The sequence below is a fragment of the Harmonia axyridis genome, chromosome 1, assembly GCF_914767665.1.
Source record: "Harmonia axyridis chromosome 1, icHarAxyr1.1, whole genome shotgun sequence".
NCBI lineage: Eukaryota > Metazoa > Arthropoda > Insecta > Coleoptera > Coccinellidae > Harmonia > Harmonia axyridis.
The window spans coordinates 61,384,292-61,412,226 of NC_059501.1; the positions used below are offsets into that span (position 1 = coordinate 61,384,292).

Below are 27,935 nucleotides of genomic sequence, written 5' to 3' on the forward strand. Positions count from 1 at the left end.
ATTACGGTTAACTAGATTTCTTTTTTTTATCTCTCATTATTCCTTCATAGATTCACTATAAATTAATATAACTGATTTTTTCCATCTGAGTGTAAGAAGAAACCTATTAATTTGGTCATTTCGTTTAAACTAGGTGATCAGACATTTAGATTACCTGGCGCCCTTCATTTTTCTTTATATTTACTTTTTTCGAAGAGTAAATAACCTATCCCTCAGAGAGCTAGGTGGTCACTTTTCGTCAACTGATGAATTTTTCTCATAAAATAGTGAATTTTCTTATTTTACCCGTTACAATTTAGCGCCCAACGTGGGGCACAATGCAAGGGTGCTGAATTTAACGGGGAAGATAAAAATTCACTATTTTATGAGACAAATTAATCTGTTGCACTAAAATATCTGGATCCATTTAAAATCAGAAGAAAGGCATCCCCGTGGACGTGGACGAATTATGCGATTCAATGGTAAATATCAGGACACTTGGAATGTTGAAGATTTAAAACAGGTTGTGGATATAGCTTCTAAGGACGAGTTATAGATTTTGTAGTATCTTCTTGAGTAACTGGATGATTTTTCTCATATAGCGAATTTTCTTATTTTACCTGTTACACACTGGAGACGTGGAACTGGGCTTCATAGGGTAACTAATGCAAGATAAGATGTTGATATGTCAGTGGCGAAATATTCTTCTTTCCGACGAAACCAGAATTGGTTTATTAGTGAAAGTCGGCGATATAGAGTTTTGGAAAGGGTCGGGTCAACACGAAAACAAAAAGACCACGTTTTAAGACAGATGAGTCATTTTATACCAACGAGGATCAATAATATTTTGGCATAATGGGAGGCATAATGCATGATCGTCGTAGGTAGCTTATTCCCAATCTAGACAATATGACAGACGAAAGATATGTTCGAAACATTATTGAACCCATTATTTATCTTCTCCGACATGAAATTGGAGCCAATTTCATTTTTATGGATGACAATGCTAGGCCTCATCGCACGAGAAGAGTAAAAAATGCACTAGACATTGCGAATATTCGAAGGTTGGCCAGCGAATTCGCCAGACATGAATATAATCGTGCACATGTGGGATTTTGTTGAACGAACTATTTCAAACAGAATTAATCATCCTATCCCCCTCCAGGAACTTATACTCGCGGCCCAAAAAGATTGTTTTTTGAACCATTTATTCAATTTTTTTTAAACACTTATTTATTTTAGACCTCAAATCAGTTGAACAAAACCAAGGTTTATGCACAGGCGCGTGAACACTTTTCTACAGAACAGGGGGGGACAGACCGAATATCAATGCATTTTTGAGTTCACTCTGAAGTTGTTTTCTTCTTTATTTCAGTTTCTAGTAATCATTTTATTATGCACTATTTTTCGTTTGTCATTTTTTTTCTTGTTCAGTTAATATTGAATTTAGCCATTGCACATAAACTAATTAAATGTACTTTGTAATACACTTCTTGACTCATATTATTAGTGTCACATTTCGAGAAACATAAGGGGGTCCCAGAATTTTGGTGAGAAGTGTATTTTATTTATTATTTTATTATTATTGATCATAAAAGACTGTATCCATTAAATATAATCCCACACTAATTATAGCTTGTGTATTCTTTTTCATAGTCACTAAATATGGTATTTTCGATGAAAATGATTTGCTACTATCTAAGTACATAGTTTCAATATTGTGGTATTGTTATAAGACAAAATAGTAAATATTTCTTTTTCTAGGAAAACAATGTGGCAAAGGTGAACCTGGAACACCAGGAAAAAATGGACCTGCAGGTTCCCCGGGCAAAAAGGGAGATAAAGGCAACAAAGGTCCCTCAGGATCACAAGGAGCGAAAGGAGATTTGGGACTGAAGGGTGAGAACTAATAAAGCTATAAAAAATTTCAGCATTTACACCTATCTGTTTATTCGAGTTATGAATAAAAAAGGCATGAAAGTTGTGAAGGATAATATTTCTAACTATTTTAGGACCTATTGGTGCTCCTGGAATGCCAGGATATCCAGGACAAAAAGGAGAGAGAGGTAGTCCAGGTCTAGATGGCCCTATTGGTAAGTTAATAAATATAAGCCAATATAAACAAATTATAGCCGTATAATTAAGTGAGCAAATGTGGAATCAGGATTTTTTTTCACGAACACAATACTTTTCAGGACCTATCGGACCTCCTGGAAAATCAGGAAATCAAGGATCTAAAGGAAATGTAGGCCAAAGGGGACGTCCAGGACTTGATGGTCCTCCAGGAAGAGATGGTGCTGTTGGTAAGAAAATCTAAGTAGCTTGAAAATTTTGTCCGTTCTGTGACTACAATGCTCTAATACTTCTGAATATTCTGTTATACTGATTACTGTATCTTCCAAATACCCAACAAAGGCTCTGTTATTCAGGTCATTTAGGGAAATGAAGAAGACCTTTGTTGTGTGTGAATATCTGAAGACTTTCAATGAAATGTTTTGAGTTCTCAGAACACTTTAACTGTAGTTGAGATTAAATTAACCGAAATTTAGTTGCGTTTAACTAACAACAATATTTTCATCGACTGAAAAAATCATAAGGATATACATAGTACCTGAAGATATTATAATAATAAAGTATTTATTTGGCGAAAGTTCAATTTTTACGCTAATCTTACTTTAACGTTTTACCTTTCAAATGATAATACATCCTCATAATGAATCCTATTCTACGATTATAAATGTCACCATTGTAAGGCAACAATGTTATGAGTGAAGGGAGTGGGTTTTTAGAAAAACATTCTGAACTGTTCAACAATTTACTCTTGAAATAAGTGAAGCGTAATTAAGAAACACAACTGCTCAAACCGAAAGCAATACGGTAACGGCGATTCTGCATCCAAGGCCGTAGCTAGAAAAAAAATTCAGGGGTGTCCGTTGACCCTCTAGAAAAATATTACGGAATTTGCGATCAATGAAAATAAAAAAAATTATAATGAAATAGAAAAATTGGAAACTATTTTCGGTGAAATTAGAATCCTGTATTTCAGAAAAAATTTCGGGGGGGTCCGGACTAGAGCTGGGAATCTTGAATGAATGATTTGAATATTCGAATATTCATTGAATATTTATTCGAATGATTGCGTTTTGCATTATTCGAATATTCATGAATATTCACTGAATAGTTGAATAGTCAAGTATTCATAAATAATCATAAATATTCACTGAATAGTTGAGTATTCAATGACTAGTTTTCTATTCATGAATAATCAGTGAATACTCGACTATTCACTGATTATTCAGTGAATAGTTTTGTATTCAGTAAGTATATTTGGATATTTACTTTGCAGATTTTGTGGAAGAAAACAATTCATTTGAACTGATGAACCTTTCCGACATGCAAATTTAACGTTCTGACGTAATTGATATAGATGGTAGACAGATATATTTTTGCTATTTCAGACAATTCGGGGTACTTGCTTTGATTAATTATTTTTCCACCATTCTAATGGTTTTGAATCTTTGGGTATTAGAATAGAATACATTTTTTTTTTATTGATCGATTTCAACATTTACAGAGTTAATATAAATTTTCAATGATAATTTATTGCACCTAACTCCCGATAATCTAAGGCGTGAACATCTATTTTATTATTACAATTGGTACTATTTTTTAACGATTCATCTAAATCGTTTTCGACGAACCTTGCTTTACTGTATGCCATTTCTAGACATTTCTTTATTTCAGTGGTCAAATATTGTTTGATTATGAATTGTGAAACGACGAATCTTTCTATACTTCAAATCTTTAATTTATAAAATGATAGAACAAGACCTAGGATTATCTCAGCTTTTTATTGATGAAGTGCAGGAACTACAGATAACCTTATGCATAAATTATGCTTTCTGAACCAACATAGATAGATGATTTCAGAATTTCAACTGATAATGAACGAACTCACTTACTCACCATGATTCGCAACTACTTTTGAGGTTGCAGCAGTGGCGGCTCGTGACACTCAAAACCACGTGTGGCCCGAAGAAGGAATAAATTTCTACGCCACCTTGGTGCTTAGACACCTGAAATATTATTCCTTGACGCGTTTACCTTTTGAATGGGGGTCATCGCCAATAGTCTTACTAAAACCATAGAAAATACTTCAAAACTCTGACATTTATTTTCAAGAACAAAAACTCATACATACTTATAAAACATAATATTGTGTATTTATGAAACAACAAAAACAATGTTTTCTGCTTCTTTGAAGTAAAATGAAAGGTTAGGTTAGGTTAGGTTAGTAAAATGAAAGGTTAAAATACAAAATAATGTCCTTATTATACATACACAGATATTATGCACAGGTGTCCCAAATTCGATGCTCACTAAAGGCATCTCGAGAACTATAAGACTTGGAGAAAAAATCTTCAAGAAGTCCCGATCTCTTTTTTCAAAATAATTAGTTATCAGAAAGCAACCTTAGATATCTTGATGCAAATATTACACTTTATTTTTGTTTCTGTTCGAGATAGTCGAGTTTTTTATGCTCTGCTTTTCCGAAATTAGTCGCAGTTATCAGTTTTTCAAAAATGATATTGAGTTTTTCGACTTAATTTTTTCCATGGGACACCTTATACAGGGAAATTCACTGGGATGGCCTATTAGACGTTTATGACAAACAAATCATAATTTTGAGCTGATAATTTGCATATTGATATTTGATACAATGATCTTTCTCACTAAAATATTTTCAGATCTCTACAACTTCCGGTTATACCGGCAACAGATTACTACTTAGTGTTTTCAAAAGGCACATCCAGTATATTATTGCATCATTAAATAGCTTTTTGATGAAAATTTCGGCCATATCCCACACCTTGGGTGAAAACTCAAAGGTTCATGAGTTAATGAGATTCTTATGAAAAAAATGGTGGCGATGAGGTCTTACATTTTTTTGAATATTTCAGCAGAATAAGCTTTTTTAGAAGAACTTTTTTATTTTTGATTCTTCAAATACATAGCATTATAAGAATGTTTGCGGTTTGGGCCAAAAATGTACAGGGTATTTATAAGATCATGAACTTGGACAATTCAAATTCATCAAAACGCAAAGATTTTCAAATTAAAACCAATATTTTTCATTATTTAAGTCGATTCTACGTACAAAATAGTGGGGGTTACTTAAGAGTCTGTTTACACCACACTGCTCGGGAAGCAGAGGGGTCGCAACGTGGGACAAGATCGGGTGGGCGTCGACTATCGTAGTAAAAATATAGAGAACGTATTAGCCCCTCAGCCCAGACTGAATGAATTTGTAACGCATTGGGATGATCTCGTTTCTTTCTCGAGTTCTACTAGTGCGTGTCGGAATATGCAGCCGCATATTCGACATTTTGATGAAATGAAATGATTGTCAAATGGTCACCTATGATTATGGTTGTAATTGTAAAGACGGTTTCTCTATAATAAGAACAGAGTTGAGAAACACGAACTGTCTTTTAGGTTTTGAAAAAGACTCTACTTTCCATAATTACTTGATATCGAATTGAGAATCCAAATACGCTTTGACATACCATTATCCTCATTTTTTGAATTGTTAAAAACCCTTATGAATTAAATGGAATGAATTTTGAAATATCTAATCCGAAATAAAAAAGTTTCATTGAGAATTTTGATGAACTCATTTCATAAATATCTACAGTTCTGAGGAATAGTACTTTGTTATAATTAAAAAAAAAATCAGCTTGGTTCATAATGATATATTTCAAATTGCCTTCTGTTTTCTTCAATTTTTCTTATACTGAAGATCTAGTTTGTATTGAGGATCCTTATTTTTGAGCCTCTATGTCTTAGGTCAATAATTACAGGTAAAACACAGTTCTAATGAAATTTTCCTTCGAAAAACTCTTCATCGATGTTGACTTCGATGAATAAAGTGTCCTTCAAAGTTCGACAAAAGCATTTTTCTCTTTCAGCTATATTTAATTGTCCCTGAACTTGAAAATAATAATTCTGACTTTGTTTCAATCGATATTCCTGATCATCATTTTTTCCAAATATGTGATTTGTTTCCTTTCAATAGCGTCCTTTATCATATTATTTCTTGCTGAAAAAGGGCATTTGATTTCAATTGAATGATTACTTCTTTCAAAAATGCCATCTAGAGAAGGACCTAGACCTTTTTTTATTAATAAAAAGGCCACTGTTTATGATCTTCGAGCACAATCCATTCTCTAATAGACGTTTCGCTCGATCTTCATTATTTTTCCCCAATCTATAGCTTTTGCAGAAAAATGTTTACATAAAATGCTTTCAACTGTTGAGCAATAACTTGACATAGGAGGCATTTTACATATTTTTCCAAATATTGAAGCCGTCAAAAATTTCTTCCTCTGGTGATGCCAATCAGTGGAATCAGTTTGAAGCCGTGTTTTCAGCTCAATTTCTTTATGAGCTTCTTCTGTTTTGATTAAACCCCTCAAGAATTCAGTCCCATATAATTGGAATATTTCCTCATCCATGTCTGGGTTTTCACAATTTTCTCAATAATTATTATCTGGCCCTGCAGAGAACTTCCAGCTTGCAGCTTCCAGCCCCTTCTTCTTTTTCTTTTTGAAGACAGTACTTCGTTCCATTCTTTTTACCGTTTGTCCTGGACTACGACCTATCATATCTTTGTGTATAGCGTATAGCGGTTTTTTTTATTCTTTGCAACAACTACTGCCTAACAAGGACTTTGGTAGCATCTTCTCAAAGCGTAATTAATTCTTTTACCTCTTACTCTTTGATCATAGCATTGAATTGTTCCACAATGTTCGTTGTTACATTTTCTATGAGACTTCTGTCATGTAGTGCTAAATATCTCAACGCCTGCATAATTTTCTCCTCTATATCGAACTGTCACAAATCTATTGGATCCAATCCAAAATCTTCCATGAGGAATCCATTTTTTCATTCGAGAAAGTCACATGAAAATCGGTTGTATGGCTCTAAAGATAATCAATGCTGCAATAGAAACATGCAGGTATAAGCGACAAAATATTTTTTTTGTTCGTGACAAATAATTCAGGTTTTCAAGAATATATTTCCGAAAAGACGGTCCTGATAGCTACAAGCCACGCCCCTCAGGGAGGAGCAACGATTTTTAGTTCACAATTCTGGCACTTGAAACAGATTTACAACGTCACATAGAATTTTGAGTAACTATGATGTAATATATTTCTAATTGGTATCATTGGAAAGAAGAAGAAATAGGCTATGACCATGTTGTATTAGATTTTCGAATTTAGGTCAACTGAAGCGACAATAAATTATTCAAAATTGGTATTGAAAATCGTACTTTCTACTTCAATAAAACAATTAATTTGCAACTTAAAGTGAAATTATTACCTAACGAACATACAAGGGATAAAGACCTTCCAATATTGTTTTGAATCATCTCGATAGCGTTTACCGTTCCTGAGAAAATCAAGACCGAATTAGTGAAGGTTTTCTTCACTAATTCGCAGTTAGAAATTGCGGTTTTCCTCATTTAAAGTTCTTCTTCTTAAAGTATTCATTTTAGGTATAGGGTTTGCTTAAGAGTCCGTTCACGCGACGCAAATTCAGGCGTTTTGCCTGAATTTGCGTCGCGTGAACGGACTCTTAAGCAAACCCTATACCTAAAATGAATACTTTAAGAAGAAGAACTTTAAATGAGGAAAACCGCAATTTCTAACTGTGTGAAGTAGTCTTTGACTTACGGAAAACAGAAAGAAACTAAAATAAGAATAGAAGAATGTAAATGAGTAGAAAGTCATTTTTTATTTGGCGCTAGGGCATCTTTGGTAAGGGACAGATGATTGAATACTTTCTTTCAAGCTGATGGATATAATTTATTAGTAGTTAAATGGCGAACACTTTCAATGCACATAAAATAATAATAGTATATTGTGCAACAAGTGGGGAAAGTCCAACTTTTCTCGAGAGCGTGGAAGTTTGTGGCACGAGCCTGAAAGGCGAGTGCCGCAAACACACGAGCGAGAAAAGGAATTTTTCCACATGTTGCACACTATACTTTTCCTACAACTGCAGAAATTTCAATAATTCAAGTAATGGACTTATACAAATCAAAATGGCTTTCGTTGACAGTATGTGCTAATTTATTGCGTTTCCATAGAAACGACTCAAAAGCCCAATTTCATTGGGCTACCAAGCGAGGTATGGGCAAAGTGCCGTGAAAAATAATGTTTCCCCCAGTATGAGCAATACATAGTTTTGAAATTGAGTAAGCTATGAAGAATACGCTACTTTTCATAGCAGTTGTAGGAAAACTCATTTTCCACATAAATACAATATAATAATAACACAAATTTGCCACATTGTGGCGGGTGAGGTGTTCACATTATTAATTTAAAATGAATGTCCATCAAGTTGGGACAGAATTTATCAAATATTTTAAATGCATTTCAGGACCACGTGGAGCTCCTGGAGCGCCAGGATCTGTTGGTTCACCAGGAAAGGATGGCCCCCTTGGTAAGAAAATTTGTTTTGCTCCTAAACTGACTCGATTAGAAAATATTTTGATAAACCGTTTAGGTACAGCATGTTCCAAATACAAATTAGAAGTACAAACGGAGAAGGGGGATAACTTGGATACTTCAAAAGGAAAGATCTCATCATAAATAAGATTCCGTAAACACTTCACTTCGAGTTGGAGCGTGAAATTCTTTGGAATTCTTTCATTGTCCTGATGGTTCAGAGAGAATACAAGTATTATGACGAAAAAATGATAAACTCCAAATTTCAACATCCTGTAACTCGAAATCGAAGCTTTTTGAGGAGTGGTCACTCCACACCTTCCCCCAAGAATATTGAGAAGAACTACCAATTAGTTCTGTGCATAAAACCTAGTTGAAATTTAGTTTGAATATACAGAATTTACTATTACTCGAACGAATGTTTATGCCGAATTCATCAGAACCCCTCATCCAGATAAACAGATAACAATGACATCATAATAAATTGTCAAGTGGTTCCCAAGGACCCAATAGGCGCATGAATGGGCGAATATTCTATTATTCTACAAACTCTCAATTACTATCGGGGGAATTATTGGGCAATTTTATAATTCTTCTAAGTGTTTTAGGACCTATTGGTGCTCCTGGAGTGCCAGGATATCCAGGACAAAAAGGAGACAGAGGTATACCAGGTCTAGATGGTCCCGTTGGTGAGTTAATAAATATATTCCAATATGAGCACATGATAACGGTAATAATACAGTGGGCAAATGCGGTATTAGGATTTTTCTGAACGAGCTCAATGTTTTTCAGGACCTATTGGATCTCCTGGCAAAACAGGAAATCAAGGATCTAAAGGAGATGTAGGCGAAATTGGTTTTCCAGGACTTGACGGTTCTCCAGGAAGTGTAGGTGCCGTCGGTAAGAAAATCCAAATAGCTTTAAAATGTTTGAAATGAAATGTCCAAAAACCCGGAAACGAAGACACATCAGGAAAACATTTGTTTTTTCGAGAATATCATTCTTATACGCCCTTAATTTTTCGCCTATAATACGGAAAATTTTAAACCGATCTATTTTCTCGGAAATTTTGTTTTTTTTTACAATGTAAGTAATTCTTGGATTTTATATGGTTTTGATGATGTGAGGCACGTAGCTTGAAATAAGTACTTCATATGAACAATAAAAATCTCAACTCGTTCGCTGTCAAAAATGTATAGGGCATTGCAACAATAAAGTATAATTTAAATATAGGTACTAACTGACAAAGAGACTGCAACACCCAGAAGAAGTTTAGATTTAAAATTTTTTTTTGGTAAAACATAGATAGTATAGCAAGGAGTAAATAATTGAATTTGGAGAAAAAATTTTGATGGTTTTTTCATGTAAACAATTTTTGTTACTTAAATATTGTAGTCGTTTTTTGCAAGTTTTTTAAATTTTAAACAAACCAGCTGTTCGAGGAGATCTAAAGTCGATGTTTAGTTTTTAAAATGCCTAGAGCACGTGTACGCTGAATTAATCGCCAGCTAAGTGAATTTGAAAGAGGTCTACGGGTGGCGGGGTTGTCATTTCGAGAAATCGCTAACCGTACGAACAGAAATCCAACTACTGTTATGTGAAGTTGTCAAGCGTGGTTTGACAATGCCCACAATCGAAGAAGAGTAAGCACCGGACGTCAAAGGGGCACGAATGAAGTTCAAGATCGACGTCTAAGACTTATGGCCATTATAGACCGATTTGCGACAACTCGATCTTTGGCTGATGAGTGGTTAGGAGAACAAGACCATCCTGTAACTGTCCGAACGGTTCACCGCCGAATAAGGTCTTTTGAATATTATCGACTCCATCTTGTGCTACCTCTGATGGTTGAGCATCACCGGCAACGATTACAGTGGTGCAGAGAACGTCAACATTGGAATGTGGGATCGCATTAGGTCGTCTTTTCTGATGAATCTCGATTCCCCTTGGGTGCACATGATGGCCGAAGAAGGGCTAGAAGACGGGAGAAAGACGTGAACCTCAGTTTGATGTTGACTGTCATGTACACCGGAGAGTAGGCGTTATAGTATGAGGTGCTATTGCACATGCAAGTAGGTCACCTTTAGTCTTTAGTCGAAGTAACATGACACCACTGAATTACCTTCAAGAAATAGTGGGGCCATATGTTCTCCCTTACCTAACCGGCTTGGGAATTCAATATTTCAGCAAGATAATGCCCGACCTCATGTTGCTAGAGTTAGTTTCAACTTTTTCGAAACAACCCATGTGAATCTTTTGCCATGGCCGCTTAGATCCCCCGATCTTTCGCCCATAGAGCATGTTTGAGACATCATAGGTAGAAGGCTTGGAAATTTACCCCAGCCCCACAGACTTTGGCGGCTATGAGACATGAAGTACTGGTAACTTGGGATAGTATCCCTCAAAAAGAAATAGACCATCTTATTGCATCAATGCCCAGGCGTGTTGGGGAGTGTATAGATAATATCAGTGGACAAACACATTACTAACAAATTCATCAAACAAAAATTGTAATCCCTTCGTTTTTTCTCCAAATTTAATCATTTACTCCTTGCTATACTATGTAATGAATGTGAATAATAATTTACAATTAGTACAGGCTCATTGAAAGGATATTCAACAAATTCCCGGTTCTATCCCAGTAGAGTGAACGCAAACGAAGTCATTGTCACCCCTCACATTTATTAGGCATTAAGTCCTTCATCCTGGCTTAAGATAAACACCCCAGGGTGGTTGGCACTGTCGATATCCCACGATAAAACAACCAGGTTCCAATTTCACGAGATTTTTACAGGATGTCAAAGCAATAAAAATTTAGTCGTAAAAACTCTAGGGAGGATTAAATGGACCAAAACGTAGAACATAAAATCTGTTTCATTCGGAGGGACCACCAACGGTTCAAAATGGTTCCTATTTTAGGCGGTGCTAACGGTACAACCCCATGTCAATAGTACATAACATGGGGTGGAACCAATAATCTAGGTACATAAGGACAATCACTCTGATTGGACGAAAGGAAAAAGAAGATAGACGCTCAGAAAAATTTGGTAGAAGGAGGGTGACGATTATTCAACTATAAAAACAATAGTTTTCAATTCAGTAGACAGTTCAAGTTCGATCCTAAGTTGAATAAAGTTCAAGTCGGTTTGCGGGAACGGTTTCAGGAAAGGTACAAATAGGGAATTTGTTGAAAGGTTTATTTGAACAGTGATTGTGATATCCAGGGTAAGGATATTTAATTTAATCTTATATATATTGTTTGATGATTTTTTCTTCTTATAAAAGATTTACCAAAATAATCCAAGATTGTCGAGTGTTATAATTTTTTCTTATTTACTCTTAAGGTGTTTGCCATAGGCTAGTAAGGTGCAAATTTTATTGACTGTATTTTCTCATTAATTATTTCAATCCATTATTAAACTTTGTTATTCAAAAATACTCGGTCTCATTCAGTGAAACACCTCCTCGAAAAAGATCAAATATAAGACTTATCCTAGTGCATAAGCCGGACGCACGAAAGATTCTTTCACGAAAGAGAAATTGTGTTAATTTCAAAATAACTATACTGGCCGGAACTATAGAAAGCCGCTCTTCTAATGAGTTCCTTTTTTTTACATTAACACCCAACTACAGGCCAGTTTATTACAACTACTTATGTTTTACTTAAAAAAATTTGAGATTTAAACAGCTCCTTTTGGGTGTTGCAGTTTCTTTGTCAGTTAGTATATTTATTTCATAATATATTTTGTCCAATTTTTTTTTCATTATTTAAACCACGCGTACGACGCCGGGGCGGGCAGCTAGTAAATAAATATCTTCAAACGATAAAACATGCTTACCGTTATTGATTGTAAAAGTATTGAATATTGATATTTCGATGGGAATTCTATGTTTCTAGGACCCATTGGCCCACCTGGGCAACCAGGAATTCCAGGACAAAAGGGCGATTTAGGTATCAAAGGGGAGTCTGGTTCCAAAGGAGAGAAGGGACAACCTGGAAAAAATGGAATAAAAGGTGAAAATGGTTATCCAGGACTTGATGGCCGTCCAGGTTTAGACGGGTCTATTGGTAAGTGAATTGGTTTGGAATAAAACAATAATGTTAACGATACATCTTGGAAGGGCTACGCCGTCCTCAGGGGAAAATGGAAAGCGGAGGCGGTTTCCTAGGGCGCCATTTCAAGCTTGATCGACAAAGATTACATGTGTAGAAATTCAAAGTACCGAATGAAATTTAATTCGGTCAGCAAGAAGGAATACCGACAAATTTAATCAACATCAAAAACCATCAAAAGTGCCGCATTATGAATTATACTCATAAATATCCAGATGTCGCGTAATTCCCCCATAGTGCTGTTCATCAGTTATAACGCAGAAAAAACACGCATGCCCCCATCAGGCGTTCGCTTTACTAAACGTTGTCGAATTTTATTGCCACTTGAGGCGGCTTCTGGATTACTTTTCTTTTCAATTCTCTAATCAGAATTCTGATTCCTTCGAATGGAATGCAAAATATATGAGAAACGATTCCATTTCACCATCTCCAACTTATCATTCTCAGAAATATAAGTTTTTTTATTTTATACCACATAATTCCATTATAATATTATATAATATTTCTCATTTTTTATATCAAATTAACTAGCGTTTGGCCGCATTCGAATTCAAAATAACGGTTTTACTCGACCAAAACCAAATTTAACGATAGCTCAGTGAATTTTGAAATTTAGAATAATAACAAGAAAAGACAAAAGATACGCTGGAAGCACTCGAACCTACCTTACTTGGGATGAACGTCAGAATGGGGAGTTGGTACTATCCTGGTATCTATTTGCATTCTTTGTAAACTTTTCATACACTTCAATAAAATGATTAGAATTTAGATAAGAACGAAATTTCAATGCTAACTTTGAACTGTGTTACGCACCATTTTTTTTTTCTTTCAAGATCACTGGGCTTGCAAACGAGTGCATTACCCAATTAGCACCATTCATTCCGTGAAATCGAATCTATAATAATTATCTGTGACGTATGTGTCCATATTCTGGCCGATATCCCAGAGTGTTTATTTAATGAAAAATAAAACCCGAAGCATTTCTCCAACGGTCGTAGCAATATAAATAGAAAAATATATCGAAATACAACAAAATAAAATTCAGAAAATATTGAGTGTTGTATTAACATAAAATATTCAAGCTTTTTATAAAAACGGAACTGAGCAGAAGAACCTGAAACCACCTGAAATAATGAGGGGTGGCATTACCTACTCTTTTCGAGAAATCTGGATCTCTAGAAAAATGTGTTAAATAAGTTTTTTTTAATTTCAAGGAATTACACAGATGAAATTCACTAACCTCAAACATCGAGAATGTGTGCAACATCTATTCGAATTAAAAATAATGGTTCATCCGCATCATCCGGTTGTTTTATTCAATCATATTGAAGAAAAAACCGAAATGTTCGAGCCGGAGTAGCAGAAAAGCTACAGTAGGCCCTAGATCCCGATTATTCAATAATTTTAGTATTCTGCAGAGTTAGCTTTTGTTAGGGCGGCAAATGGGCTAGCGACGACCCTGGCCAGGTCAATACGGTAGGTACTCTAGGCGTATAACTTTGCTTCCGCCGTTTTTTTCAAAATTCAAGGCTTCATTGTGAGGAACTAGTTATACATTTATGATTCAAAGTATTGTCCAACGCTGGCCACTACTTTCACCCATCTTTCTGGCAGCGTACGAATCCTGCGTTGAAAAAACTGGTCATTGTCATTGAGATTGAAAACAAGTTGAGATATGGATAAACTCGTGTCTAATTCCAAAACAAAAAGAGACATTGAGCCCTATTCTGTAACTTCCAATCGGATAGAGATGGTATGGATCGAATAGAAATGCGCCGGAATCCTTTTGAAGTAAAGGTTGGTTTTTTTTCGAGGTATATAACTTCAAGTTGGCATAACTGTTCAAGATGGCAACCGATTTAACAGCTGTCAAGTGATTTATTCTCAATTTGGTTTGGCAATTTATCGTGATTAGACTCACGCCTGAACAACGCTGTCAAATAGTGCAATTTCATTTCGAAAATAATGGTTCTGTGCGGAATACGTATTGCGCACTACGTCCATTTTATTTTGTTCAGCGATGAAGCGCACTTCTGGTTGAATGGCTACGTCAACAAACAAAACTGCCGCATTTGGAGTGAAGCTAATCCTCAAGTGTATGTCGACACACCGTTACATCCAGAAAAACTGACTGTTTGGTGCGCTTTATGGGCTGGTGGAATCATTGGTCCGTACTTCTTCAAAAACGATGATGGCCAGAACGTTACAGTCAATGGTTATCGGTATAGAGCCATGATTACTAACTTTTTCATTCCTGAATTGAACAACCATGATGTCCAGGAGCTGTGGTTCCAACAAGACGGCGCAACATGTCACACAGCTCGTGCCACAATCGATTTATTGAAAGACACGTTTGGTGACCGCCTAATTTCACGTTTTTGACCTGTGAATTGGCCTCCAAGATCTTGTGATTTAACACCGCTAGACTACTTTCTGTGGGGCTATGTGAAGTCATTGGTCTATGCGGATAAGCCACAAACCCTTGATCATTTGGAAGACAACATTCGCCGTGTTATTGCCGATATACGGCCACAAATGTTGGAAAAAGTAATCGAAAATTGGACGTCCAGATTGGACTACATCCGAGCCAGCCGTGGCGGTCATATGCCAGAAATCATATTTAAAATGTAATCCCACAAGATTATCTTGCGGATAAATAAAATTCATGTCAATCGAATAATCAATCGTTGTTTTATTGCAATTTAAAGTTCTATAGCTCTAAAAAAAACACCCTTTAGCGTTTTGTAACTCAAGTAGAATTTGTACTATGGATACAAATAACGAAGAAGACAGAAGAAGAAATTGGATACAGAATACCAATATTGGACGCGATAGAAATGAAACATTCCGATTTCTCAGATTACTATCCGATTCGTTCGTTCGTTTCTATTCGAGTTAAATTCCAAAACGCGATTTATCGGTTCCTTTTTCAACTGTATAGTCTTCAGGTTTCATCTAATCTGACTAGGTCGCTGGTCACTGGATGAAAATTTTTATGACTTTATGCTAATTGTTGCGAGACATAGGCAAGAAAAGATTTCACTTGTGTAATCTCGGCAATATTGACCAATTTTTTCGATATTCTTCTTAATTTTTTTATGATTCGGATCGGTTGATAAAAATGAAGTTTGGTACGGAGCTTCTAATTGGGCGTATTTAGCAGAGTCAACAGTTGTCAATATTCTATGAATTTTCTGTCGAACGCATTCTATCAGTTTCCGCTATGGAGCATATATGCTACGGAGCGGTCGCCATCTTTGGTAGCGAATTTATTTTATGCTACTTTTTGGTAACATGTTGAGTAACTGACTTAGTGACAGTTATGACAGTGATTTTGGGGCGAAATTTAAATTTCAAATATAGCAATAATGGAAACTGAAACATATACGTTTAATAACATTCTGAAATATTACTCTGAATAAATTTCCCATTTATTAAAGAACAAAAAAATAAAAATACCAAAAATAAGCAAACTTGGAAATAAAAATCGATATTATAACAGAAAATTATCTCCCATCATAACGTAACTTTCAAGAAGGATCCACAGAACCTATTACTGCCAAGAAAAAGAGCAACCCGTCCAGCAGAGAATACTTACGTTACCAAACTGATACCTTTCAGTAGCGGAGCTACTTACGCGCTACCGATCTTTCAGCTGAACGCGCCCATTGTGATTCTTCCTTATTGTCATTAAAATGCAAATTTTTCGTCTCGATCGAACTTGCAGTTTCTTCTTCTTCATTTTAGGCGATTCGCCTGTTTCTTTCCGTCGAATCTCTGCCTACACTGACAAATTGTCGCTCCATCGCTTTCGAGGGCGTCCTAAACTTCTGCGACCTAGTGGTGATTTATCGCGTGCAATTCTGACCATCCTTTCCTCGTCCATTCTACTTATGTGGTCGTTCCATTCTCTCTTTCGACCCAATACCCACTCATTGATATTTTCCACCCCGCATGTTCTCCTTATATTTTCACTTCTCTCCCGGTCGAATAGTGTCTTTCCAGCTATTCTGCGAAGTACCCTCATTTCGGTGGTCTCCAGTAGTTGTCTTGTCCTCGCTGTGTCTGGTCCAGTTTCAGCGGTGTATGTCATAGTTGGTCTTACTACTGCTTTATAAATTCTGGCTTTTGTTTCCACTTTGATATTTTTTTTTCGCCATACCGTGTCACTCAAACATCCCGCCACTCTTGTTGCCCTCACAGTTTGTGCCCTCACTTCCTCCTCAACATCACCACAGCCTGATAATTCTATGCCCAAGTATTTGAATTTCATTTCTTGTTGGATGATATTGCCGTCAACTTCCAGTTTGCATCTTAATGGTGTTTTTGATGTTGTCATGCATTTGGTTTTCTGGGTTGATATTGTCATATTGAATGATTTGGCAGTGCAATTGAATCGATGTAACAGCCGTTGGAGGTCGTCTTCACTCTCAGCCACCAGTACGGCGTCATCGGCATAGCAGAGAATTTTTATTTCACGGTCGCCCATTCCGTGCATTTTCAAAATCAATAAACTTACAAAGTTTTGAACGGCCATGTCAGCCCTGGTCAGATTCTGCCCATTAACGAACTCAACTGAAGCATGTGAGACCCGAACCAACCCTAAAAATTTCAAGTTTCTACTTTTTTTCGTTCCCCGGTTGTAATGTTTACGGCTAGATGGACGGATAGAACCGAATTTGAGGATGAATTCGTTATCAGACACTATTGTTTTGATACCATAAGTTCCCTTTACTATTGTTTGAGACCATTTCCTGCTCAAAATTCGAAAAATACAGACAGTGACGAAATGATAACAGCGATCTGTTCAGTGAACCCTTTTAGTGGTGAAAAACTCATTTCTGAAAATGTTTAATATTTATTTTATTGTTCATTCGGAATCATCTCCCATCAAGGAAAATTATTGTTTTTTCAGAACTGAAGGATACCTAATCATTTGATAATTCATTTATTTCGTGCTGCTCAACATAGAAACTAATTTCCTCTTTAGAAATAAAATGAAGTTGTTTTGAAATTGAAAGAGGAATTTTACTTTGAAAAATTTTTATAAAACTGAAGCATGTGAAGCATTGGACAAGGCTTCTTGGATTTGCTTGTTGATGCTTAAGAAGTAGTTTTGACAATGAGGTATTTCGAGAGCGAGAAAATTAAGATACAATTCACCTATGAACACGAAGATGGAACAGTACAGAAATCAGAATTGAAACTCAAAATAAACTTTTTTTCGCCATACTTGATTTTAGTATTCATTTTTTTACTGAAAAATTTTAACTGCTCTGAAATATTTTGATTTCTTATGGAATATGAAGTCATTTTTAGATATATCTCAAAATTATGAACGTAATTGGCTTGAGAAAATATAATTAAATCACTACAAATAGAAATAAATAGACCAATATTTTCATAAATTCAACTATGAATATTCTTTCAGGTATTCCAGGACTGATTGGAAAATCGGGTAGTCCAGGTCTGAAAGGTGATATGGGTCCTCCGGGTCCAAAAGGAAATGTGGGTGAAAAAGGTGAAAGAGGCCCTAAAGGAACCAAGGGAGATAAGGGTAATATTTTTGAATTTTGCTATACACATTTCACGATACATCGTGAAATGGTAATTGAATATCACTTAGATTTTATTTTATCATATATTTAACATGTACCCGCTTGGATATTCTATCTTACACATTTAATTAGAGTTGGGTACAAGCTCTGTACTAATAGTAAGTAGTCACCAAACCAAACATTTTACTAAGATGTCTACTAGATGTGTTCACTGAGTGCAATATAGCATGTAAGGGAAGGGGGGCTTTGGGGCTGCAGCCCAAACTAACATTCACTGTAGGTCAATCTACAGGGACTTAATAAAACAGAGATCTCGCAGAGACCTAGATCAGTTGGAATAAAATACACTCAACGAAACAGACTTTACTTCAATTAATATTCTCAAGTCCTTCAATATAAACATTGGATGCTACCTAATTCAAATTTGTTGTTATTATGTTTAGGGAACAATGGCAAGTTAATTTATCCTAGTGGTAACACTGATCATATTCTATGATTGTATCAATGACATGTATTGCGCAGCCGCATATAGTCTTGTCTTGTCTATGAGTAGTACGTCATAAGTTGAATAAAAAAAAAAACTTGGAAGCCGTTGTTCTCCTGTTCTGTTTAAGAATAAAACTTATATTATAAAAGTGTTAAAACAGTTATTCGATCCACTAAACCCACGTTTAAAAACAGGTTATGTGCCCAGTCGTGCAACTGGAATAAAAACAATTTAACGATACGTTTTTCGAGTGTGTGAAAAGTAAAATCGAAAAAAACCACGTGTGGTGTAAAATGGCAGATAACACGACCACGACGACGTTAAAATTAAATGGTGATAATTGGCCCATATGGAAGTTTCAAACCAGTATTATATTAAAAGGACGAGGTCTTTTCGAGATCGCGGATGGTTCAAGAATAAAACCCAGTTCAGGAGATGAACTTAACAAATGGCTCAAGGACGACGCAAAAACTCAAGAATTGTTGGTTACACGTATGGAAGAAGGTCCTCTAACTCACTTACTGTCATGTGAATCTGCGAAAGAAATGTGGACCAAATTAAAAACGGTATATGATAAAGAATCAGTTGTAAGTGTGCATTTGCTACAACAAAGGTTTTTCATGCTCGACTTTGATTCCTCTGTGAATACATTTATATCCAAAATTGAGGAAATAAAAACCAAATTAAAGACTGCAGGTGAAGTTCTGTCAGATAAAATGATAATTACTAAAATCTTGATGACCTTGCCAGAACATTTTAAACACTTCAGATCAGCATGGGAGTCAGTTCCAGATAAAAATCAAACATTGGAAGAGTTAACCTCTAGATTATTGCTTGAAGAAGAAAGATGCAAAACAGTAGAGTCGACAACAGCACTAGTAAGCAAAACGAGTTCTCAGAATAATCCAACCAAAAAATGCTACATCTGTGCAAAAGCTGGTCACATAGCAAAGAACTGTTACTTTCGAACTAAGAACTCTAAGAATGATAAGGCTGATAAAACAAATAAATTTTGCAGTTACTGCCGAAAACAAGGACATCTAGTTCAGACTTGTTGGATCAAGAAGAAAAAGGAAGAACCGTCGAATAAGAATCCTGTCAAAGAAGAAGTGGAACACAACGCTTTTATGGTATATTCAGATGGTGTAAAATCAGGTGATTGGTACCTTGACTCGGGAGCCACTGAACATATGACATGGGATAGAAGCTTGTTCGAGAAAATGTTCGAGGATCGAACCCCTAGGATGGTGCAAGTTGGAAATGGGCAAACATTGGAGGTAAGAGGATATGGAAATATTAAAATGTGGTCCTATAATGGAAGAAAATTCATTGAAACGTCATTATCGAATGTTTTGTATATACCTGACCTAAAATTTAATTTATTCTCGGCTGGATGTGCTCTTGATAAGGGATATTTCATGTCATCTGATAATTCATCATGTAAGTTTTTTGATAAATATGGAAATATTAGAGCCCAGGCACTAAGACAGAATAAATTATATAAAATGCAGTTCAAGAAGGAAATGTATGAAAACAAAATAGAAAATGAATTAACTAATAATATTTCTGAATGTATGACAGTTAAAAATATAGAAAATTTAGAGACTTGGCATCACAGATTAGCACATCAAAATATTAAGTACATCAAAGATTTCCTTAAAAAAATGAATGTTGAGTATATAAACAATGAATTTATTTGTGAATACTGTTTATCGGGCAAACAACATAAATTAAAATTTCAACATAGTGAATCACGAGCTACTGTACCTTTAGAGCTAGTTCATGCAGATGTGTGTGGTCCTATGGAAACACCTTCGTTAGGAGGAGCTCGATATTTTTTATTATTTAAAGATGACTACACCTCATATAGACATGTTTATTTCCTAAAGCAGAAATCTGAAGTAGCAAAAGCAATTGAAAATTATATATCTATGGCAGAAAGGCAAACTGGTGCAAAGATGAAAGTTTTGAGGACAGACAATGGTTTAGAATTTGTGAACAAACAGGTAACGGAATGTCTGCAAAGCAGAGGTATATGCCACCAACGCACAGTGGTATATACTCCCCAACAAAATGGAAGGGCGGAACGAGAAAACCGAACATTGGTTGAAGCAGCCAGGACAATGTTACATAGCAATAAAAATTTGACAAAAATGTTTTGGGCAGAAGCAATAAATACCGCTACATATGTTCTGAATCGCTCTGGTCCAAGCATTGTTCAGTTTAAAACTCCTTTTGAATTATGGAATCAAAAGGAATATAAGATGGAAAATTTTAATATTTTTGGAAGTAGAGTTTCAGTACTAGTACCTAAGGAAAATAGATTGAAGTGGGACACAAAAAATGAACAAGGATACTTCCTTGGTTATGGAGAAGACACAAAGGGATTTAGAGTGTATTTACCTGATAAAAACAAGGTTGTCATACAGAGGGATGTAATATTCCTACCAGAAAAAGTTCAAGAAACAAAAGGTAAAATAACTGAATTCTGTAATATTGAAGAAAATCAAGACTTGGAGTTAGAAGATACCCAAATTGATAATATTGTACACGATGAAGAGACAATTACCGATGAAGAAGAGTTGGATCCAGAAATCAGTGAAGAAATAGTGAATGGAAGATATAACCTGAGAAGAAACTTAAGAGGAAACCCAAGGTTTGAAGATTTTGAAATGGATTTGGATAGTTTGTTGTTGACAGTTACAGAAGATGACGAACCAACATGCTATGAAGATGCTATGAAAAGCGTTGAGGCTGAGCAATGGAGGAAGGCAATGGAGGAGGAAGTAAAATCGTTGCAAGAAAATGAATCGTTTGAAGTAGTGTGTGATAGTGATGTTAAAAGGCCTGTCATAGAGTGCAAATGGGTGTATAAGAGGAAGAAAGACGAGTTCGGTAGTGTCACGAAATTCAAAGCAAGACTTGTTGCAAAAGGTTTTCAACAGACAATTCCATTAAACGGCGATATTTATAGTCCAGTAGCGAAATTAACTTCTGTAAGAATTTTCTTAGCTATATGCAATAATTTAAATTTCAGGATACATCAACTTGATGTATGTAGTGCTTTTTTAAATGGAGAAATAGATGATGATGTATATATTTTATTACCTAAAGGTTTTAATACTGACACAGGAAAATTTGCAAAGCTAAGGAAGTCCTTATATGGATTACGATCCTCACCAAAAAATTGGTATAAAAAATTTAATGATTTAATGATGACATTGAACTTTGTAAGATCTCAAAATGAATACTGTATTTACTACAAAATTTCAGGCTGTTCAAAGATTTTTGTATTGATCTATGTTGATGATCTATTAATTGCCGGATCAGATGAAAAAGAGGTTGATGATCTAAAAGTTACTTTGAATCAACACTTTAAAATGAAAGACTTAGGAGGTATCAGTTATTTTTTGGGTATGCACATCACACAAAATGTATTGAAAAATGAAATCATAATCAACCAAACTTTATATCTAAAGAAAATGTTGAAAATTTTTAAAATGGAAAACTGTAAACCTTGTAATACCCCTATGGAACCAAATTTTAGACATGATGATCTTAAACGCAAAAATTCTGAAAGTATAGAAATTGAAGAAAGATGTAGAGCAGCAATAGGTTCTATAATGTATGCCATGTTATGCTCTCGCCCAGATCTATGTATAAGCATAAGTATCCTAAGTAGATATCAATCAACTGCAAGTTCACAACTTTGGCAATCGATTAAACGAGTTTTAAGATATGTTCAAAAAACACAAAATTTAAGTTTAGTTTTTAGAAAAACTGATTTTCAGAATGAAATTGAAGGATATGCTGATGCAGATTGGGCTGGGGATAGAACAGACAGGAAATCTACGTCTGGTTATGTATTTAAAGTTTTTGGGTGCACAGTCAGTTGGTGCTCTAGAAAACAATCATCCGTAGCTCTGTCTTCAACAGAAGCGGAATATATAGCTTTAAGCTTAGCCATAAGTGAAGCTTGTTGGCTTAAGAGTTTAATTAGTGATTTAAAAATTTGTGATAGTTTAAATGTCATGATTTATGAAGATAATCAATCGGCTATCAAAGTGTGTAGGAACCCAGAGTTCCACAAGAGACTCAAACATATTGATATTCGTTATCATTTCATTCGAGACAAAATAAATGATAAAACAGTTTCACTAAAGTATATTCCAACCAAACTGCAACTCGCAGATTTGTTCACGAAACCGCTGTCTCTAAGTTCATTCAATAATTTTACAATCAACTGCAATGTATTTTAAGAAATTTTTTGGGTAACTTACCATTGAGGGGGAGTGTTGTTATTATGTTTAGGGAACAATGGCAAGTTAATTTATCCTAGTGGTAACACTGATCATATTCTATGATTGTATCAATGACATGTATTGCGCAGCCGCATATAGTCTTGTCTTGTCTATGAGTAGTACGTCATAAGTTGAATAAAAAAAAAAACTTGGAAGCCGTTGTTCTCCTGTTCTGTTTAAGAATAAAACTTATATTATAAAAGTGTTAAAACAGTTATTCGATCCACTAAACCCACGTTTAAAAACAAAATTAATATTACTTTTTCCAGGTCAATTAATGAATTATCTAACAGCAGACCCGGTGTGAAATAAGCAATTCCTATTGGAAAAGATTAGGAAGAATTAAGTTATGCCATTTCATCTTAAATGAAATCTCGATAAATACATATATATTTTTTATGAGTTGAAGGACCGAAGTAGATGTCTTTTACTTGATATTTCTCTGTCAATAAAGAACCTAAATATTTGTTATCTATTTATTTATGCGATTTTATTGTTTTGTCAGGTTTTTTAAATTCTTACTTCCTAAAATGTTTTATTAATAACAAAATGAATAAATATATATCTCAAAATGATTTCATTTTTGATGCTTCTTGATAATTATTTATGTTGTAAAACAATTGATTTCAGTGATATAATTTCTAATGGAATACTGACTCTGCAACCTATAACAAAGAATCTTCTTCTTCTTCCCCTTTTTTTAATTCAGTTATGGACACAACAATATTGAGAGCTTAAGGTATATCGATCCAGCAGCAAGCAATTGATGAAAAAAGGAATGAATGGAAAACTAAACTTATTGTAGTATGAACTGACTGAAAATGCTGATTTACTCAACTAGGGGGCCTTATATCAAATAATTTTTCCGAATTGAGAAATGATTCAAACTCGTGAATTTTGGCTCCACTTATGGTCCATGGAGATTTTCAATAATGTTACAGCACAAACTAAAAAATATTGAATAGAATCATCCGATTCAAGAATACTGCTCTTAAGCCCATAAATTATGCTAATTATAGAAAATGATCTTTTAGGGGATCAATTTAGATATCATACAAATTTAAGAAAAAGTGAGTTCAAGAAATTAAACTTGTAAAAATTTAAAACTTTTGGTCTTTACAGTAATTTTATCCATTACCTACTGCCGTAAAATTATTGACTTGAAGAAAAATCTAGGACACTTACCCAGGATAGTAATTGAAGGATTAAGTCTTCCATTTTTAATGAATAATGGGAGATTTTCCATTTTTGCGAAAGTTTTATTCGGATCTGGATCAGTTGGTGTTCCTTCAACTCTAGCCTATTTTCCAAGCATCGTTTCCTATGGCACTCACGCCCTTTTTCTATCAATGTCCTATTTCGAGGTTAAATCAACCACTTTCGACAGAACAAATGAAAATTTTAAAATGATGACGTTGACTGGTCAATCTACAGTGACTCAATAAAATTCAGTGGCGACACGAGTAGTCTCGTTTTTGATTGGCTGCCGGTTTCTGAGCCTAAATATGGCGACTTTTTGTTGACATTCTGCGTTTATCAAAGAGATCTGAAGGTGTTCAATATGTCTGAGAAACTTGTATGTGAGTGTTGTGCAGTGAAGTTAACCACTGGTCGAAATAGTGTTTGTGTGATGAGCGTGTATAGATCACCTTCAAGTGATCTCGATCAATCCCTGGCAAGGTTGTCATCTATTATTCAGCGTTGTTCCAGGCGACAAGAAGATCTTTTTCTATGCGGCGACCTCAATGTGGACTATTTACGGGTGAAATCAAGACAAAAACAATTGCTTGACGATCTATTTGATTGTTTTCTTTTGAAGAACAGTTCAGATTCTCCAACTCGTATTTTCACAAATATTGTAGGTCATTCATCTTGCGCAAAAGTTGACTATGTTGCCACAAATGTTGATCTGATCGAATGTAGAACAAAAGTTTTTCCACCTCATTTTGGAGACCATAGTGCCTTTCAATTAGATTATTTTACAAACGATCTAGATATAAATGGACAATGATATACCTAAGAATATAACATACAGAAATATTTCACAAGAAAATCTCCTTAAATTAGCCGAAAAAATTGCCAATACTTCTTTTGTTGAAATTTATCAGATATCTGATATAAGTACTCTCTTCCAAAAATTCGTAGATATCATCACGGATTGTATCGACTCTTGCTGTCCATTGATTCATAAGACTACAAACAATGTTCTATCAAAAAATTGGATTTCCCCGACAATAAAGACTGCGAGAAATGACTCAAAAAACTTATACAGGCTCCAAGCAAATTTGAAAACCGCTGAAACATCGCTTCTTTATAGAAATGCTAAATTGAACAATCTTGTGAGAAACAGTAAATTGCGCTTTTACGAGAACATTATCATGAATTCTAACAACAAAAACAAAACTGTATGGAATATTGTGAACCAGGAAACTGGTCGGAAAAACTGAAACTCGTATAAATTGTTTCACTCTGTGTTCGAATCCGTCAATAGTGGCAGATTCGTTCGGGGTTTTTTTCTCAATTATTGCTAAATTAGAACTTGAGCAAAGATACTTTAACTCACTGGGCAAATCCTGCACAACTCCCCCTATTCACTACAGCAGTTTTTATTTTCATCCTGTGGACCGCAGTGAAATACTTTCCTCTTTTGATAAACTGAAGAACAAAAACAGTTCTGGGTTCCAATATGTTCCAGTAAGGGTGTTTAAATTTATATCTGAATATTTAGCTGAACAACTAGCTCATCTTACTAATGAATCAATCTCATCAGGAATTTTTCCAGATATACTTAAACTTGCTGAGATAATTCCTATTCATAAAAAAAACGAAATTGAGTAAATCTCAAATTACCGCCCAATTTCAATTCTGAATGTTTTTTCAAAAGTTATAAAAAGAATAGTTCTTGGTAGAATATTTGAGTTCCTAGATAAGTTCAAGATGATTTGCGAAATTCAACATGGTTTTAGACGCGGACGTTCAACTAAAACAGCAACCATAAATTTTATTCAATCTGTATATACTTCACTGGACGAGGAATATGTCGTTGCTGGTATATTCTTTGATTTATCGCGAGCTTTTGACACTATTGCTCCAACTTTCATCGAGAGTAAACTTTATAACCTGGGCTTCCGGGGAGTATTTTTGAGGTGGCTTATTAGCTATATTTCAAATAGAAAAATTATGGTTAAAGTTCACACGGCTCACTCTTCCCAATTCAAGATGGAGCTTGGAGTACCACAAGGTTCTGTCCTAGGACCTGTGATTTTTTTATTGTTCGTAAATGATCTGCCTTATTATATTGTGGCGGAAAAAATTATTATATTTGTTGACGACACATCTTTTGAGGTGAAAGAAGAGGGTGTGGGCGAACTTGTTGGTCTCTGTGAGATTCTGGTAGAGAACTCCAAAACTTGGTGTCACGCGAACAGACTTATTCTTAACGTTGAAAAAAATGTATTAATTAAATTTGAATTGAAGCAGAATCCTCCTTTAACCCTCAATTGTGGTTCGGAAGTTCTTGACTCCAAAGAGTCAACTAAATTCTTAGGCTTGGTAGTTGACAGCAGATTACGATGGACTGACCATATAGAATATCTCTGCTTCCTACTACGCTATCAGTAGACTTAGGAGTTTGCTTCCACTCAATGCTTTATTATCAGTCTACTATAAATAAATAATAAATAAATAAATAATGATCTTTATTCCGAAAGAATGTCCAATATAATACATTACATATAATACAGTACATTAGATGGAATAGTGTCAACTAACAGAATTGTTAAATCCCCACTTCTTTGATATTGTATTCATGAATGGAATAAGGTTCCATGTTAATGAGCATAATTTTCACATCATCCTTAAATTTATTGAGTGTTGTACTTCTTTTTATATTATCCGGTAATTGATTGAAAAATTTTATTGCTGCATATGTTGGATGTTTCTCATATTTGACTAATCTATGTTCAGGATAAAGAATATTTACATGTCTAGTACTGTAATCATGGACGGAACTACTGTATACAAACTTATTTCTATTCTTGAATAAATAAACTAAACATTCATATATATACAATGCAAATACTGTCATAATCTGATTTTCCCTGAATATACCTCTACACGATTCTCTGTGTTTGAGTCCAAATATAGTTCTTATGACTTTCTTTTGAATACGGAAAATCTCCAACACCCCTGAATCCGATCCATAGAAAATCAAACCAAACCTCATCAAACTCTCAAAATTAGTGGAATAAAACATTTTTAAACAATTTTCATTTAAATATTTACTAATGACTCTTATGCTATAGCTGACTGAATTTAATTTTTTTCCTGTACTTATAATGTGGTTGTTCCAGTTCAGATGTTCATCAATTTGCATACCAAGAAATTTAGTACAATGTTCAGGTCTCATGCTCAAATTTGACAATTGTATTTGTGATGGTGTTGTGATACTTTGTTGTTTGGTTCTGAAGAGAATAGTGGTAGTTTTCTCCTGACTCAAAAGAAGACCATTCCTTTCAATCCAGTCTTCGATTTTATTATACGAAATACTGGCTTCATTTATTAAGTTTGGGTAGGTGGATCCAGCAACCAACAAATTTGTATCATCTGCATAATTGGTGAGAAGACTCGAATCGGACATCAATGCTCGTTCCATATCATTTGTGAACAAAATGAACAAAATAGGGCCTAATATGCTTCCTTGAGGTACACCGGTATAATTAATTTTTATGTCTGATTTCGTACTTTTTCCGTTTTTCATAACTTTAACCCTCTGCTTTCTGTTATTCAGATATGATTCTAGCCATTTCAAAGCAGTTCCCCTTATTCCGTAAGCTTCGATTTTTGCTAACAAAAGTGGTCGATTAAGGCAGTCAAATGCTTTTGATAGATCTAAAAATATTCCTAGAAGTATCTCATTATTTTCGAACGATTTTATTATATTTTCAGTGAATTGAATAGTAGCTGTCATTATGGATCTTCCTT

General features: G+C 34.9%; 1 protein-coding gene across 1 annotated transcript in view; it reads left to right on the plus strand.

The window, feature by feature from the left end:
- The window catches only part of LOC123671755 (collagen alpha-1(XXIII) chain-like), a 34,360-nt gene that overhangs the window by 2,588 nt on the left and 3,837 nt on the right, over nt 1–27,935 (plus strand). Inside the window, exons 3-10 of the mRNA XM_045605772.1 lie at nt 1,744–1,878; nt 1,992–2,072; nt 2,175–2,282; nt 8,425–8,487; nt 9,101–9,181; nt 9,285–9,392; nt 12,391–12,561; nt 18,038–18,163. Of these exons, the coding sequence (XP_045461728.1) occupies nt 2,012–2,072; nt 2,175–2,282; nt 8,425–8,487; nt 9,101–9,181; nt 9,285–9,392; nt 12,391–12,561; nt 18,038–18,163 (718 nt within the window). The 5' untranslated portion in view covers nt 1,744–1,878; nt 1,992–2,011. The remainder of the gene's footprint in view (nt 1–1,743; nt 1,879–1,991; nt 2,073–2,174; nt 2,283–8,424; nt 8,488–9,100; nt 9,182–9,284; nt 9,393–12,390; nt 12,562–18,037; nt 18,164–27,935) is intronic.